The sequence below is a fragment of the Cuculus canorus genome, chromosome 1 (genome assembly GCF_017976375.1).
Source record: "Cuculus canorus isolate bCucCan1 chromosome 1, bCucCan1.pri, whole genome shotgun sequence".
NCBI lineage: Eukaryota > Metazoa > Chordata > Aves > Cuculiformes > Cuculidae > Cuculus > Cuculus canorus.
Window position 1 is genome coordinate 3,223,671 of NC_071401.1, and position 16,895 is coordinate 3,240,565.

General features: G+C 41.4%; 1 protein-coding gene across 1 annotated transcript; it reads right to left on the reverse strand.

The window, feature by feature from the left end:
• Window positions 1–8,066: 8,066 nt before the first annotated feature.
• Window positions 8,067–12,927, reverse strand: MMP7 (matrix metallopeptidase 7). The gene is made up of 6 exons (XM_009556157.2): window positions 12,754–12,927; window positions 11,999–12,222; window positions 11,744–11,892; window positions 9,496–9,621; window positions 8,810–8,971; window positions 8,067–8,256 (listed from the first exon to the last, which is right to left on the reverse strand). The coding sequence occupies exons 1-6, from the start codon at window positions 12,859–12,861 to the stop codon at window positions 8,234–8,236; spliced, it is 792 nt and encodes a 263-aa protein (XP_009554452.2). The 5' UTR covers window positions 12,862–12,927; the 3' UTR covers window positions 8,067–8,233.
• Window positions 12,928–16,895: the final 3,968 nt, after the last annotated feature.

The following is a 16,895-nucleotide window of genomic DNA, read 5'->3' on the forward strand; positions in this document are numbered from 1 at the left end:
AGAAGAGTCTCAGCGAAACAAGTCAGTATGAGAAACATTTAGGAACAACCTAAACCCATTTTTTTTTTAAGTAGAAGAATAAAGAAAGAGATTTTAGACCTGAAGGACCCAGGAATCTACTTAAAATTCTAGGACTGAAAGGGTGGAATTCATTTGGACTATTTATAGACACTAGTAACCTACATCTGAGCTCAAGTAAAAATGAGTTTCCTTCATAGCCAGTGGAGAGAATGGACATTTTTAGGGTAGAGTTTTCTGATTTCTTCTGGACCTCTGCATTAGGATAACATTAACTTCTCCTGAAAGTGCCAAATAGAGAGAGTGTATCCTCGGTTGCTTTCTTTAAATGTACCCTTCATTTATTCTAATTTATTATTGTTGTGTTAAAGCCTACCTCTAGGAATTTCAAGATTTTATGTCATTTGGCTGATTCCCTTTGAGGGAAGACAGGACAGTCCTGATTCAGGCTCTTCCTGATCCCACGTCCAAACACAAATGATGAGAATATTGTGTCTTCTTTTTCAAAGCTCATTTTTGTGATGAATAAATTGTTTCTTTATCTGGTAACCAGTGATTTCAGAGTAATAATTGAACTGCGGGAATATTTGTGAGAAGTAGTATATAATCAGATATGCCACCATGACGCTGTCCTGTAATTGAAAACAAAAGATGTTTAACATTAGAGGCTTCAATTTATCTTCAGAATTTTTGCACAAACAGGAGTTAATGAAAGGAGCAAATGCTTTTAGCAATGTACTGTATTCTGTAATTCATGTCTGAACTGAGTAGATTGATGTTGAATGCAAACTTTTTTTTAGCACCACCTCACTTTGCTCCTAGACAGAGAGTCATAGAATGGTTTGGATCAGAAGGGACCTTAAAGATCATCCATTTCCAACGCTCCAGCCATGGCCAGGGACACCTCCCACTAGATCAGGCTGCTATCTCTGCTTTGTGTGCAAAGCTCCATCTAGAGAAAGCCAGTTGTAATACAGATCCTTTTCACCCTGACAGAGCTTCTAGGGCAGGATGGTGTCCTTGGACAGCTGGACCGTGATTCTGAAAAGAACTTAGAAGTCTCTGTAGATAATTAGTTGCACATGATCTTCCAATGTGAGGCAGTAACTGAAATGTTTAATGCAATCCTTATGTAAATATATAAGGATGTCTGAGAAATGAGAACGGGGGCTTGATGGGGGTCATCTGGGTTTTTTTTTTTACCCTTTTATTTGACATTGTAAATGACTGCAGAAATATATAACTTTCTGGGGCCTACAAGTTAAAAAGGATGTTGATGAATGGGAGACAGCAGTGGATTGAGTAAAAAACGGCAATATTTATTGAAAATATGATTTGTTTTAATGCAACGAAGGTGATCTCTGGAGTGAAGGGAAAGAAACCATCAACAACTGTACATTGAACTCCTGTGCAAGACTTGGGACTCTGGTGGCTCACCCTAACCTTCCCCTCAGATTGATGCCAAGGATTGTAGGATGCGGAAGTGCCGGGGAAGGGTGAACACAACAGCAGAGTAAGGAGTAAACAGTAGGACGTGTGCTAATCATTTTGGCTGTATCATTATTAAGCCTTTTTCTGTATTGGTATTCTTTTCTTCTCCCACCTTTTTTTTTTCCTGCAATAATTAAATCTGGCATAACAGTAATTAAATCTCGAATAATAGCAATTCTTTGATTAAACTGCTAAGTTCACAATTCTTGGCTTTGCAGACAATGTATTTCCTTTTGCCAACAGCAAGATTTGCGATGCTGGCAAAACTAGGTAAATTTAGATTGATCCTTCCTTCAATATTCAGCAAGATAACAAGCGAACATTTGCCACCTTGTGTTTAATTGCTGTTAGGTTACCTAAATATTTCTAAACCTTCTAGGCTCTATGAATTTTGTTTCACCACTAGTGAATATCCTATCTTAGTGAATTCCACAACTGAATTACTTGCTTTGTAGAAAAAATGTGTCCTTCTTCATTTAAAATCTCCTATAACATTGAATTGGGAGTACTCTACTTTTTAAGTTAGAAGAAGTAATGAATATCTCACTAAACTCAGTGTATCAGCTCTGTCAGATCCTTCCATGTGACCAAGCTGAAGATCCCTAGTGGTTTTTGTTTTTCTGATATAGATGAGCTTCACTATTTTCCTATATATCCCTGAGCAGCGGGCTGCTTTTCTTTATGCTTCTTGTTTTATTGCCTGTGAACTTTATTTTTAGGGCTGACAGAAAGCAGTAACAACTTCCACCCGCAGACAATTTTCCTCAGTCTTTTCCAACAAACAGTGATTATCTGTAGTTCTCTGGCATGTGGTGTTTCCTGCTGTAACAATAATCAAAACAGATAATATTTTCTCTAGTCCTTTGCTAACATTTTTACTCTTATAGATAAATCCAAAATAATTCCTATGACGTCAATGGAGCTAGTTCAGATAGACACTGCTGAAGCTGAAAACAGAATCAAAGAATAGTTTGGATTGGAAGGGACCTTAAAGATCATCCAGCTCTAACCCCCCTGCCATGGGCAGGGACACCTGCCACTAGATCAAAGAAAATAAAGCCTCTTCCAATTAAATGAAATTTCCCATTAACATCATCAAGGAAAAGCCAAGAGGACGGTGCTATGGCAGGCCATACTTTATATACTTTTGCAGCTCATCAGGTCTTTCCCATCATATCTCTATGAGCTTTTTACCTGTGGCAGCTTTAATATACAATGCTGAGGCTGAAATCGCTGCTGATGTCATTAAATTAATTCTCCGGAGATCTTATTCCCCCGATAATACCAGCTATTGCTGGCTGCCATCTAGAGTATGCGACAATTAAGCCCCACCATAGAATTAAAAGCTGAGATAACAGGAGCCTTTGTGCAAAGCCAAGTTCCTGCACAGAGCTGAACAGGAGCTCAGCTTCCTTATAGCAGGGTTTTCCCTTGATCTGAATGCATCACAGGCGACAGGGTGCTGAGGGCAGTACCCTTGTTTCTCTTAGCAACAACTGCCAGTAAAGGCAAATAAATATTTTTATTGTTCATCTAAGAAGGAAAAAGGACCCTGGATACAACAGTATATAAATGAGAAAGAAAACAGAGAAATATTCAGAAAGCAGTAAGACAGACAGTTATTAAATAACCATATAAAGATAAGATTGGTTGACAAAATAGCTTTGTAAAAGAAATGTAAGAGAGTACTTGGAAAGATTGCAAAGCTTGCAAAAGTGGGTTAGATTTAAGGATATATCATGAAGAAAGGAAAAAAAAACAACAAACCAACACATAAGGATGGCTATACTGGATCAAAAAAGATATGTGCAGCTCAGTGTTTGGTTCCCCATAAGGACCACCTAGCTGAGAATATAATAATAGGACAAACATATAGCAGTAATTCCCAAGATAAACATACTAGCTTCTAGTAATTTGTACGTTAGGAAGTCCATACAGTAGAGACTCATGAGGAATCATTTAATGGATTTTTTTTTCTCCATGAATTTGTCCAGACAGTATTTGAACCATGTAAACTTAAGTACTCAGGTTATAAAATGAAAGGAATTTCCTCAAGAATGATGACTCTTTTGGAATTGACATGTTAAGAATATTACAGCAGCAGGTGTGGATTCTCATGTGGTGAAATCAGACAAACTCCACTGGATGTCACTGTTAACACTGTGTGCAGAAATACCGCACTGCAAAACAAAACAAAAAGCTCTGGGAGCGTGTGCTGTTCATGGCATGACCACTACTCTATTTCTTTGATCTCGGACATGGAGATACAGAAAATAAAGAGTTACAGGCTGCTATGTAAACTTCAGACCCATACATACTGTCACTTTGTGTGTTGGAGGATCATTTTGCTGTAGGTTAGAACTCAAAATGAAGGTGTGTTTCTGGATATCAGAAAAAAATTCTTCACAGAAAGAGTCATTGGGCACTGGAACAGGCTGCCCAGGGAGGTGGTCGAGTCGCCTTCCCTGGAGGTGTTTAAGGAACAGGTGGATGAAGTGCTTAGGGACATGGTTTAAGGGAGTGTTAGGAATGGTTGGACTCGATGATCCACTGGGTCCTTTCCAACCTGGTGATTCTATGATTCTATGATTCTTTGTCCATCGCGCAATCTCAAAATGACCATTTCACTTCATTCCTGATGCCTATCTTTATATTTTGTTTACTATTGTTCTTCTTCTTGGTAGGCTGTTTGTTGAGGTAGTGAGTCATAGAATCATAGAATCATAGAATCATAGAATCATAGAATAGTTCGGGTTGGAAGCGATCTTAAAGACCATCCAGTTCCAATGCCCCTGTCATGGGCAGGGACATCTCCCACTAGATCAGGCTGTCCAAGGCCCCATCCAACCTGGCCTTGACACCTCCAAGGATGGGGCAGCCACAACTTCCCTGGGTAACCTGTGCCAGTGCCTCACTGCTCTCATCATGAAGAAATTCCTCCTTATGTCTAGTTTCAATCTGCCCCTCTAAGTAATATTTTCCTACAAGTCCTATACACCTCTTGTGCATGATTCTATCAAACATATATCAACTTTGCCCTCTCAGGATATCACTCTGTCTTTGATAGAGTAGGCTCAGGAATAACTGGGTAAGTCTCAGTAATAGTTTCTCTAGGACAATAACCGTGACTTTTTAAAAACAGAAGTAAAGCTCATCCTTCATATGTGGATGGTCAAAGGATCCAGCAGAAATGTTAACATCTGAGAGTTCATTTGCTGCTCGCGGTACTATTTATCCAGAACAGCAAAGCTGCATTTAAATGTATTTTTATTTAAAAGAACAATAGGACAAGCAAAGAAAAATTCAAAACCCTACCAAAACAAGATACTGTGTGCTTACCCATTTCTTCTTCTGTAAGGAAGAAGAAGGAGCAGATGATGTTTAAGTGACGTAAAGCACTTAGATGTTCTCAGGTACATACTAGAGACAGCATGTTAAAACTTCACAGAATGCAGTAGAATAAAGTGAAGAAGGAAAAGGCAGCAGCACCCTTGCTAAATTTGCTCTTGTTCCTAGTTTTCCTTAATGGTGGGATGTATGATAACAACTGCTGTGGGCTTGTGGACATGTAAGATGGGCTTTACAACAGGGCGTAAAGGCAGTGCAGTTTGTCGAGCTGTACCACTAGATGGAGGCAGATATTGCAGAGATCATTTCTGGTGAGCAGGGTGAGGTGTGCCAGTGGCAACCGTTTTCCCCAAAGGAGAGTTCCTGTATGAGAATGGAAGCACAACAGGAGCTCAGCAAGAGGTAAGATGCTGCTGACACCTCCTTAGTGATAACTTTGCCCTCTCTGAGGACAAAAATCCTGGCTTCTACTTTATTTCACAAGCTGTGGATATGCTAGCTGAGAGCTACTGCCTCTTGGAGGTGCCTCCTTCAAGACACAAAGGTTCCTCACCCCCACGTTGTGCTGACCCTGCTGCACGATCACTGGAACCTGTCTCCCAGATATGTCTCGTTGTCAGGACAGCCTTCCTAGGAAAACACTTCTGAAGTTTCATCCCATTCATCTCAGTTCATACAGAAATTGTTTGTTCGAAAACAGTTCTGCTGCTTTCAGTCATGTATTTGTTTTCATGCCTTCCTTATCTGTCAATACAGTGCCTCTTCCAGCATGGTGCATGGATTGTCCCGTGTGGCCATAGGAATGATCGTTTCTGCCCAGTCTTGCCTCTGATTATATCCGTATTTTATGTCTGTTTTCTCTTTAAGAAGCACCAGTGAGATGCCTGTGCCCTCAGAACAATATCCACTTAGCAGTAGCTGCTTCATCCTTGAACTTCATGTGGAAGAAATCATAGAATCATAGAATGGGTTGGGTTGGAAGGGACCTTAAAGATCATCTAATTCCAAGTCCCCTGCCATGGTCAGGGACATGTCCCACCAGATCAGGCTGCTCAAGGCCCCAACCCAGCCTTCAACACTTTCAGAGAGGAGGTAGCCACAACTTTCCTGGGCAACCTGTGCCAGTGTCTCCCCACCCTCATTGTGAACAATTTCTTCCTAATGCCTAGTCTCAATCCTCCCCTCCCTCCAATTTAAAGCCATTCCCACTTCGTCTTTATCACTCCATGCCCTTGTACAAAGTCCATCCCCAGCTTTCTTGTACGCTCCCCTCAGGAGCTAGAAGGCCAGTAACTGGAAATGGCTAATAATGGATGAGAGTGTTTTCAAACTTTTGTCTTATCAGAGGCATGAAATTTTCTGAAGGGGGAGCACTTGAAGGAACCATGCTTTGTATCCTTACCACTGGTATCTCTGTTGGTGACTTATTTCAGTCAACCCACCCTCTGCTGAGGCTTCTTGCAGCAGATATTACTAGTTTAGATAGACAGAACTAACAGGAATTCTTTATGGAATTAACTGCTGTCCATCTGGAAGACCTGGAGCTCTAATTCTTTCTCGTCCACTCTTCAGCTGGTTGCTCCCTCTCCTTATGGAGGAGGTGGCTGTAGGGTTGCTCCTTTGTTATTGCTGAAGGCACTTCCGAGGCAATCACAGAGCAGTGGGGATCCCATGGATGGTGAAGATCCTTTTTCTCATGCAGTACCTTGAAGGGAGTGTCACGTAGGAAGGAAGTGATTAGAAAGGGTCAGAAGGAAAGAAGGAAAAGGTAGTTCACCAATATGATAGAGAGGAATTCATTCTTTACAACTTGTTTCACCCCTCTTCCAGCTCAGGAAGCCAGAATGAGTAAACCCCAGAGATCAGTGGGTACCCAGAAACTTGGCTAGAAATTAGGTCTACCTTGGGAAGTGTATTAGTGTTCAGATGCTATCCTAGGAAGTGTTTATATCTGATGGCTGAGAGAATAGGACATCTTCTGTGTACAGCTAGGTTAAATTTGCCTCCTCTTTCCACCCAGAGCCCTTGAATTGCAAAAGATGTTGCCACTTTCATGTGTCCCACATTGCCGACAGGTAAACTTCCTTCTCTCAGGTGTCCTGCACCAAGCCTGGAGCTGAGAAAAGCTTTTTCTGAGTTGTATGTGGATGAAGTGCCCTTTCATCACTAGGCAGCAGTTCTTGAACTCAAAAAGGCTTTTGAATAAAGGCTGGGAAATGCTGTCAAGCTTTTGAGAGACTAGAACTTTATGGACATTTGGCAAATATGTTGAGGTAGAAGAAGCCTTCTCTTCTCATCAGGGAGCATTAAAAGTTCCTAATGGAAAGACCATTGGTCCCATAAGAGTTTATCATGCTAAATATGAGAAAAAGCTCCTGTGTTTGTAGACCAGTGTCTGTGTGTAAAGTAAGCTATTCTCATCCACATCCTTCCCAACTTCTCCCAGTAGAGGCTTTGAAGTTTCTCAGATGAAACTTTGCTCATGGATACAGGAGGGTACAGCTATTTCTCCTGGGCTTGAGAGACATGGATGAATTTTCCTGTGTCATTTCAGATTTTCAGTTACGTCAGGAAGACAGGCATCCCACCCTGCAGTAAAGAGCAGCTCATATCCCCAGGACAACTGTCCAGCTCCAGTAACCAGGAGGTCTTCCTAGTGCTTCCAGACTTATGCCTGCCTGTGCTTGTTTTTTGGTTTTGGCAGTATGCATTTAGTCTTCCAAAGGAGGGAAGGAGAAATCATGTTTGTTTGTTTGTTTTAATTTCAAAATACCTGAGAGGTATTTGAACATCACAATGGGAATCCTAGTCCACTCCTTCTCAAACCTGGTTCTCTGACAAGCCAGGGAGGACATGAAGTTGAAAAGCTCTTCCCTTTGGGAAAGCATCCTAGCCCATGCTGAAGGAAGCATTATGGAGACCCTCTCTTCTGTGTATGAGCTGTATGGAAAGCTCAGTGTAGTTCTGAGGAGGCAGCAGTAGGTACTGTGAAGGGCGAGGACATGCATGGGAACTGAAACTAAGCCAGGATTAGGGTTTGCAGCTCCGGCATTCATTGCACATAGACTCTTTATGTACTTAAAATTATTCAGAAATATATTTGTCTGTCTATCACACACGCAGGAATTATTTAATCCCTCAGCAAAATGCCAGAAGGAAGAAAAACCCCAACACATTAGACAACAGAGTATGGAAGTTTGGAGCTTTTTTAATTGCTACGTGTAACTGTATGAAGTGCAAATCAATCAATGTAAAACATCAGGGAGAGAAAGTGCAGTCCAGGAGTTTACCACTTTAATTAGCTAGAGGATGAAAATTGTTTTTGGAGCACCAAACCAACTGCGTGTGAATTCTTTAGTCTTTTTGAAGCACTTCTTCAAGAGTTTGATGACTTTTTCCCTGTGGGAAAGAAACACAAAATTTGGAGACTGTACTGGAAATGGTCAATGCAGACAACTGTTTTACCCTTAGTGTTCTTCTAGCATCCCCTGAAGAAGGTGATGCCTTAAGAAAAGCAAATCTGGCAAAGTTCACTACATGGAGTCTGTTCTGGTTATGCACCACTCCTACTGCTGAGTAGATTCTGCCTTCACTGAACTGTCCCGTTGGCTTGGTAAGTGGCACAGTACCTCCCATTTCCCTTCCAGTAGCCCCACTCCCTGAAAGAGCTCATTTGCAGAGCCAGGTCCACAAGATTTGTTTGGCAGTATGTAGGTGTGCATGAAGACAGTGCACCAGGTTGCTGCACTGTTGCTCTGTCACTTCTTGGTTGCAGTGGGGACACACTATGGAAGGAACGTAGTGGAAAGAGGGTACAGGGATGTATTTTTCCCAAGTTTGTTCCTCTTCTTTCTTTTTGGTATTATGAGGAGGCCCTTGTAATCGGGGACAGTCATGAAACCTGTCCTCCAGTAGGTTTTATCTTGAAAATCAAATATCATAATGAATTTACCATATAACTTCTGTATTCCTCTCTTATCATCATCTGGAAGTCTGAAAGTTGCTGGGTTCACATATTTATACACAGGGTACATCAGAGCTTCAGGGACATTTGAATGAGCAAGTCCCAAAGAATGGCCAAATTCATGAGCAGCAACAAGGAATAAATTAACTTCTGCAGCAAAGAAACAGAAAGAAGTATGTTAAAGGTATGACATTTCTTTTTAGCATATAAAGAATCAAAGTAGCAGAAGAATTTATATCTTTCATTGCCTTGGAACGTAACCACAGAGTTTTGATGAATTATTACTGAACTTTCATATGTGACTATAATATTTTAATAAAAACATTACTGATCCCTTGCAAACACATCTAGGGACTCTGAGTCTTTTTCAAACTCTGCTTTTAGTTGACTTCATTCCTACAAGCAAGTCATTGGACCTTTTCATAACTCAGGTAGAAAACAGAGGTTCATAGTCCTTACTTGGCCTGTGAAAAGTGCTTTAAGATATGACAGCACAGGCATCAGGTAGCTGCTAATGATAATGAAGCATGACTACTCAGAAAGGTAGTTGAAAAGAATAGAAATGTTGGTACTGAAATGGTACCAGAGCATGAGAGTTATGGAAAGCATTTCCTATCGCTGTGTTCTTCTAACAACATTTGCTTTTCCCCTTCATACATACATATGAGTTTTACCTCGATTGTACTCTGACCACCTTTCATCATCATCAAAATGAGTATCTCCACCAATCCCATTGCCAGGTGGAAACGCATGGGCTAGTGTGTTACCTCTTCCATCAAAAGGATATCCATCACCATGCTCTGCATTTGAAAGAAATAGAGGTCATCAGATCACACAGGTTGTAATGTTCGAATTCAAAAATAGAAGCATGCTGCTTGTTTGTGCTAGTTTTGTTCATTACCAATTGTTGAAAAAAGTCCTATGATAGCAGCAAGGCTGTAAATACGAGGAGCAAGGCTTAGGAAATACTCTGCAAATTCACGACTGAAGTTCAAATCTTGTATTTGGTTATTCAGGCTGCTGCATGTTTCAGAAAGATCTGAACATGTATTCATAGAATCATAGAATAGTTTGGGTTGGAAGGGACTTTAAAGATCATCTAGTTGCAACGGCCTGCCATGGACAGGGACACATCCCACTAGATCAGGCTGCCCAAGGCTCCATCCAACCCGACTTTGGACACCTCCAGGGATGGGGCTGCCACAACTGCCCTGGGCAACCTGTTCCTGTGCCTCACCACCCTCATAGTGCAGAAATTCTTCCATATGTCTAATCTAAATCTTCCCCTCTCCAGTTTATAGCCGTTGCCTCAAGTCCTATCAATCCATGCCTTTGTAAGAAGTCCTCCCCAGCTTTCTTGGAGGCCCCATTCAGGTACTGGAAGGTCACTATAAGGTCTCCTCAGAGTCTTCTCCATGCTGAAATTCATACCAACTCTGAAAATTCCCCCTATCACTTAGTGAGCTTCTTTGTCCTTTCCTCTTGATGATGCGGATAGACCTTGGGGCAGGGCTAACACTAGCAGAAGAGACCTAGTCCTGGCATGTGACGAGGGATTAAATCCCTTTCCAGCTTGCAGGATCTCCTCTTACTTTGACTGCCTCATTAGTTGAATCTTCATGGTGATGTAACGTTCTTCAATCAGTGAAGCATGAGCGTAGGACATTTTGTTGTTTATATGCAGTCAATCATTTGTAAGCCAGATGTCTAATCTTCATTTATAGTTAATGGACATCTAGTAAATATTGTCAAAGGACCTAGAGAACAAGTCAGGTAACCTTAAAGTAGGCATTTAGTTTGGCTAAATTGGGTCAGTTTAGATTCAAGGCACAAGGAAAAGGTATGTCTACATTCATGTATGAGTCTGGATTACAAATGAAACTCCGAAGCGACTCTACTAGTGATCCACATTTACCATGCTTTGACTTGCACCTTGGCTCAATCTTAGATTGCACCGATGGGATTTCTTCTAGAAGAAAATCAACCAGAAGATGCTCTCTGTGGCCAAACCTAATGCACCCCAGCTGCCAAAGACTTTTCAGTCCAGGGAGCCAGACTAGATATAGACCAATGTAAACATTCCTGAACATCCCTGAATCCAGCCCGTGGTGGCTGGCTTTTCAGAACCAGCTGTTTTACTCTACAGATCCGTTCCCATTAGTCTGCACTGTTGATCAAGGCAGGCAGAGCCTTGAACATCTAAACTTAGGTGCCATGTTCTGGAGCTGAATTACCCCTCCATTTTACAGCTATCACTCTGAAAGGATTTTCTAATGGTTCCATAGTAGTAAAACTATATCATAATATAATTATGTGTAATCATACATTAGAGTGAGGGACTGGAGCACCTCCCATATGAGGACAGGCTGAGACAGTTGGGATTGTTCACGCTGGAGAAGAAAAGGCTCCGAGAAGACCTTACAGCGACCTTCCAGTATCTGAAAGGGGCTGCAAGAAAGCTGGGGAGAAACTTTTCAGAAAGGCTTGTAGTGATAGGACTAGGGACAATGGGTATAAATTGTAGGGGGGCAGATCGAAACTAGACATAAGGAGGAATTTCTTCATTATGAGAGTGGTGAGGCACTGGAACAGGTTTCCCAGGGAAGCTGTGGCTGCCCCATCCCTGGAGGTGTTGAAGACCAGGTTGGGTGGGGCCTTGGGCAGCCTGATCTGGTGGGAGGTGTCCCTGCCCATGTCAGGGGGGTTGGAACTGTATGATCTTTAAGGTCCCCTCCAACCCAAACTATTCTATGATTACACGATTTTATGAAGTTCAGTGACCTGGTAAAGAGAAGATAAAATTTGTCTAGACTTCAGGATAATTCTAAATTCTCTGTTTTTTTCTTAAAGCTGTGGCTCCAAAAATATATACTTTGAGGCTTATGTGCATTATTACATTTTAAAAATTACAGATATTCTCACCACGACGTGCAAAAGCAATCTCAATGTCTGCTTCTTGCTGGTATATTCTTTGGAACTGCAGTGGAGTCACATTGCTCCATACCATAAAAGCCCTTCTAATTGCATCATCTACTTTATTTTGGGGTAGATCAGGTGTATAGTTGAGAATCCTGGCAGCAAAGGGAAAGATATTAATGTCATTTGGACTGTAAAGCAAACCCACATAGTTAAATGCAGATCACCCCATTTCCCTGTAAAACCTGAAACATCACTAACCTGTAAGTCAAATGTGTCTTTTTCCATTTTGGACTTCCGGGAAATGTTTGGTAGTCTGCTACATCAGGGACTCCACATCTGGGCTTTTTAATTGTTTCTTCTGTTTCTGCATCTAGTTTTCCAGTTATAGTCAGGTGGAAAAACTTCTGCATTTCTTTAATCCTCTCTTCTAAGGTTAGGCTTCGTGATTTTGGATTAATTGGAAAGAATTTATCAAGATATGCCTGAAGGAGAAAAAGAAAATGACAATCAGTATATGTATCCTTGATCTTTTGGTAATTATATTTTTCAGTTGATTGGATTGTTTCGTCATTCATGGCTAGATTTTTGATTTATTTTTTCTTACCATTTTAGTTTACCAAATGCTGTTCTCTCTGTATTATAGATTAGCATACATGGAAAGAATTGCAGTAGCAGAGAATCACTTTAAGCAATCAATAGTTTTAAATGTACACAATTTGCTGAACATTTGAATCCGGAGTCTTCCAACACAATATACATAATATTTTTGAGATGTTCTGAAAATGACATGTTCCACTTTATTTACTGGTTGGACCTTGGTCTCTTTTGTAGGTTACACTTAGGATGTCTAAGCTAGTCATCAAGCTTAAATTACTTTATGTCACCTCTGCAAAAACTGTTGTGGCAATATATAAGATAAGAAGGCAATATAAAGAGATTAGAAAGCAAAGTAGAAGCTGAATAAAAAATCAGGTTATTCATAATACAGTTATGTTTTCCGCCTGGTAACATACCTTTACAATCTCAAAGCCAGGGTTGTTCTGTGATCCTGCGTTAAGTCGTGCTGGAAAAGCAAGACTCCCAGGTAGGAATACGGCAAAACAAAGTAGAAGGTATCGCATAGTGCACAGCTTGCCAAGGAGCTTTGCTACAGAAGAAAGGGTTTGACTTTCTGTCTTCTAAGCTCACAGCTAAAATGCTTATATAGATCCTGATAGCTCCAAGCGGTAATTTCCTACGTGACTCACTTTTTGGTGCTATTAATGTAATGTCATCACTATTCAAAGAAGTAAATGAAAACATGTTAAACAAATCTTGCTTTTGACTTCCCTGTTGATGTCATGTCACAGCTAGCAGCCACCTTTGGCTCTCTCTTTTCATACTATTCCACTAGTGAAACCACAGGGTCATAAGGAAGTTCACTTTCTGTAACTTCATCTGTACAGTTACTGTATAATCACTTCTTACTGCACTTCTCCCAAGTTCCTTATACATAAAGGTGTTTTGCAACAGCCTTTTGGCCAGACAGCCTGCCTTTATTAGTTGACGCAGAGGAAGGGATGATGGATGGGAGTGCTACCTGCAGTCCTTCAGAAGGACGGAGACAAGCTGGAGAAGTGGACCTGTGTGAACCTCATGAGGTTCAACAAGGCCAAGTCCAAGGTTGTACACCTGTGACAGGGCAATCTGCAGTTTCAGTACAGGGTAGGGGATCATGTGGTTGAGAACAGCCCTGCGGAGAAGGACTCAGTGGTCCTAATTGATAAGAAGCTCAACATGAGATGGCAATGTGTGCTTGGAGTTTAGAAGGTCAACAGTATCCTGGGCTGCATCAAAGGAATTGTGGCCAGCAGGTTGAGGGAGGTGATTCTGCCCCTCTATTCCACTTTCGTGAGACCCCACCTGGAGTATTGTGTCCAGTTCTGGAATCCCCAACAGAAGAAGGATATGGAATTGTTGGAACAGGTCCAGAGAAGGACCATGAAGACAATCAGATGGCTGGAGCACATCTGCTATGAAGACAGGCTGAGAGAGTTAGGTTTTTCGGCCTGGAGAAGAGAAGGTTCTGAAGAGACCTTATAGGGACCTTCCACTACCTGAATGGAGCCTCCAAGAAAGACAGGGAGGGACTTTTTTACAAAGGCATGTAGTGATAGAACAAGGGGGAGCAGCTTCAAATTGGAAGGGGGAGGATTTAGTTTAGACATTAGGAAGAAACTCTTCACAGTGTGGGTGGTGCGACACTAGCCCAGGCCTGCCCAGGGAAGTTGTGGATACCCCCTCCATGGAGATGTTCAAAGCCAGGTTGGATGGGGCCTTGGACAGCCTGATCTGATGGGAGGTGGCCCTGCACATGGCAGGAGGTTTGAAATTAGGTGATCTTTAAAGTCCCTTCACATCCAAGCCATTCTACAATTCTATTTCACTGAATCTACTGGTATTTCCTAGGAAGCACATACATCACTAGGTAATTTTTCTGAATCAAGTTTTCTTGTGAGGTATCTTATGCTGCAGGAAATCCAGTTCAGTAAAGTACAAGAGGTTTCTGCTGTTTTTATGATGCTAGAAGACAGGTCTCTAGATGTGCCCTTTAGAAACAGGAGACTATGAGAAGCCTCTTCCCCTTTCCTCCCAAATGAGATGACCTTTCAGGGTTGTCTTTACATTAGAGAACTAGATATAAAACATAACTTACAAGAATAGGTGAAAGCTCTCAGGAAAAAAGAGAACTTATCCTAACAAATGTGGAGCTATTTTCTACCTCTGACTGTACCAGTGCAATCTGATTCAAGTCCATGAAGCACTGGCAGAGGAAACCAAAGATGAGTAGGATAGCCACAACCTCCCTGATCCCCTGAGAGGAACACTGGTCTCAGCTTTGCTCCACCAAACCTGTCTGGAAGTGATATTTCTTGAGAAACGAGAACATCAGTCTGCGAATGGGATTGTGATTTTTTTTCAGGCTGTGCAGTTTGTGACCACTAACCTTAAAGGAAAAGCACATAAATAGGAAAAGACCGTTACTGTTCCTCACAATAGCACAGCTTGTATGTGTATAACTGAACACATATGGAAGTTTGCAGGTTACTAGCTTAAGTCCAATATATTTCTGACTGATTTGAGGAGAAAGACTTTTATTTCAGAGAAAGATAATCTACACCAAAACACTTCTGAATTAGGCAGGAGAGGACTATGCTACACAATGATGTCTGAAACAGTTGCTAAAGAAATGAGGCTTCACCTGACTCTGAATGTAGCCCATACCCCTCATGTGAACATTTCTATATATTTTTATATGCTTACAGAGAATCTATCAATTTAGAGATTTTAAAGATTGATGAAAAAATAGAATCATAGAATCATGGAATAGTTTGGGTTGGAAGGAACCTTAAAAATCATCCCGTTCCAAACACCCTGCCATGGGCAGGGACACGTCCCACTAGATCAGGCTGCCCAAGACCCCATCCAACCTGTTCTTGAACACCTCCAGGGATGGGGCAGCCACAGCTTCCCTGCGCAACCCGTGCCAGTTCATGGGAAGAAATTCCTCCTTATGTCTAGTCTAAATCTGTCCCCCTCTACAGCCATTGCCCCTTGGCCTATGACTACAAGCCGTTGTAAGTAGTCCCTCCCCAGCATTCTTGTAGGCCCCTTTCAGTTATTGAAAAGTCAAATAGCTATTTTATTATTAGGTTCATCTTTTTCTTCCTCAACAACTGACTTTATGTTGGGCTGTGGCAGCAAAGTAAGATCTGGACTAGGATCTGAGTTGTAGGAGATGAGGATGTGTTTAAACCACTTTGAACTCCACAACTTTAGGGTGTGGTTCTGATTATATCCTCATACGCGTAACAGGAATTTGAAAGCCTCCAGAGCCCCATTCCAGCTGACAGACTATTGAGCAACTCACATATATCTTCAACTGGGCCATGAGCAAAACTGAAAAGGAAAGTTTATACACTAGATCATGCTGAGAAAGGACCAGCATCATGTTCCATTTTATTTTCTGCTGGAAATTTGGAAAGGGTTTTGATGAACATTGGGCAAGAATTGAAATAAAAAAATATTCCATGAAAAGAATTTTCATTTTTTTTGGGCTTAAAAAGAGCAAAACCCAATATAATTCTTGTAAGATCAACATCAAAAGGAAACTGATACTGATTTTTAGATTTAGCTCTGTGAATGTTGCGGGCCTTACCTTTTTGTTTTGATCTTGAATGACAAAAACTGTTGTGGGTCAGGAAAAATTATTTCCTGCCCAAACATCAGAGTCATTGTTTACATTCAGCAGACAACCTTTGCCTAGACTAGACATAAGGAAGAATTTCTTCACGATGAGAGTGGTGAGGCACTGGCACAGGTTGCCTGTGTAAATTGTGGCTGCCCTATTCTTGGAGGTGTTCAAGGCCACGTTGGATGGGGCCTCAGGCAGCTTCATCTGGTGGGAGGTGTTTCTGCCCATGGCAGGGGATTGGGACTAGATGGTCTTTAAGGTCCCTTCCAACCCAAACTATTCTATGATTCTATGCCAGAATACGGCCTGTGTAGAGAATGTTCAAGGAGGTCAGAAGAAATGATGTTAGAGACAATAATAGAAGGTTCTGTAGACACACAGTGAAAATAAAAGCACTCCATGACTTAAAATTCTGTTAAGAAGACTCATAATATTGCCACTGAAATGCTTACACTGTGAGAATTTCTGAGGTGAGTAATCTTACTGTGAACAAGGATGCTTCATGAAACTATGTCCTATGCAGAACTGGTTGATGGACATCGGACCTTCTGCGGTCTAGAGAAAAGTACATATATAGAAACTAAGACCTGAGCTTCCTTTGGACATGAGTGGGATGAAAAACTGAAGAAGAACTGAATGATTCAGTTGTGAATGATCACTGTTTCCTGGTCATTTGACTTGGACAGAAGGCTCAGCTGGATTCTGCCCAACTTGAATGCAGCCAACAGTGGAGTTAAGGCAGGTCAAGAGCTGCCGAAATGTCTTTGTCAGTGTGCCGGATCTGGCTGTGATGGAGTTACCTTTCTTTATAGCAACCCCTGTGGTGCTGTGTTTGATTTTGTAGCTAAACCAGTGTTGATAACACACCAGTGTTTTGAGTATTGGTGAATGGTGTTTGCAGAGCATTGAGGCTTTCTTTGT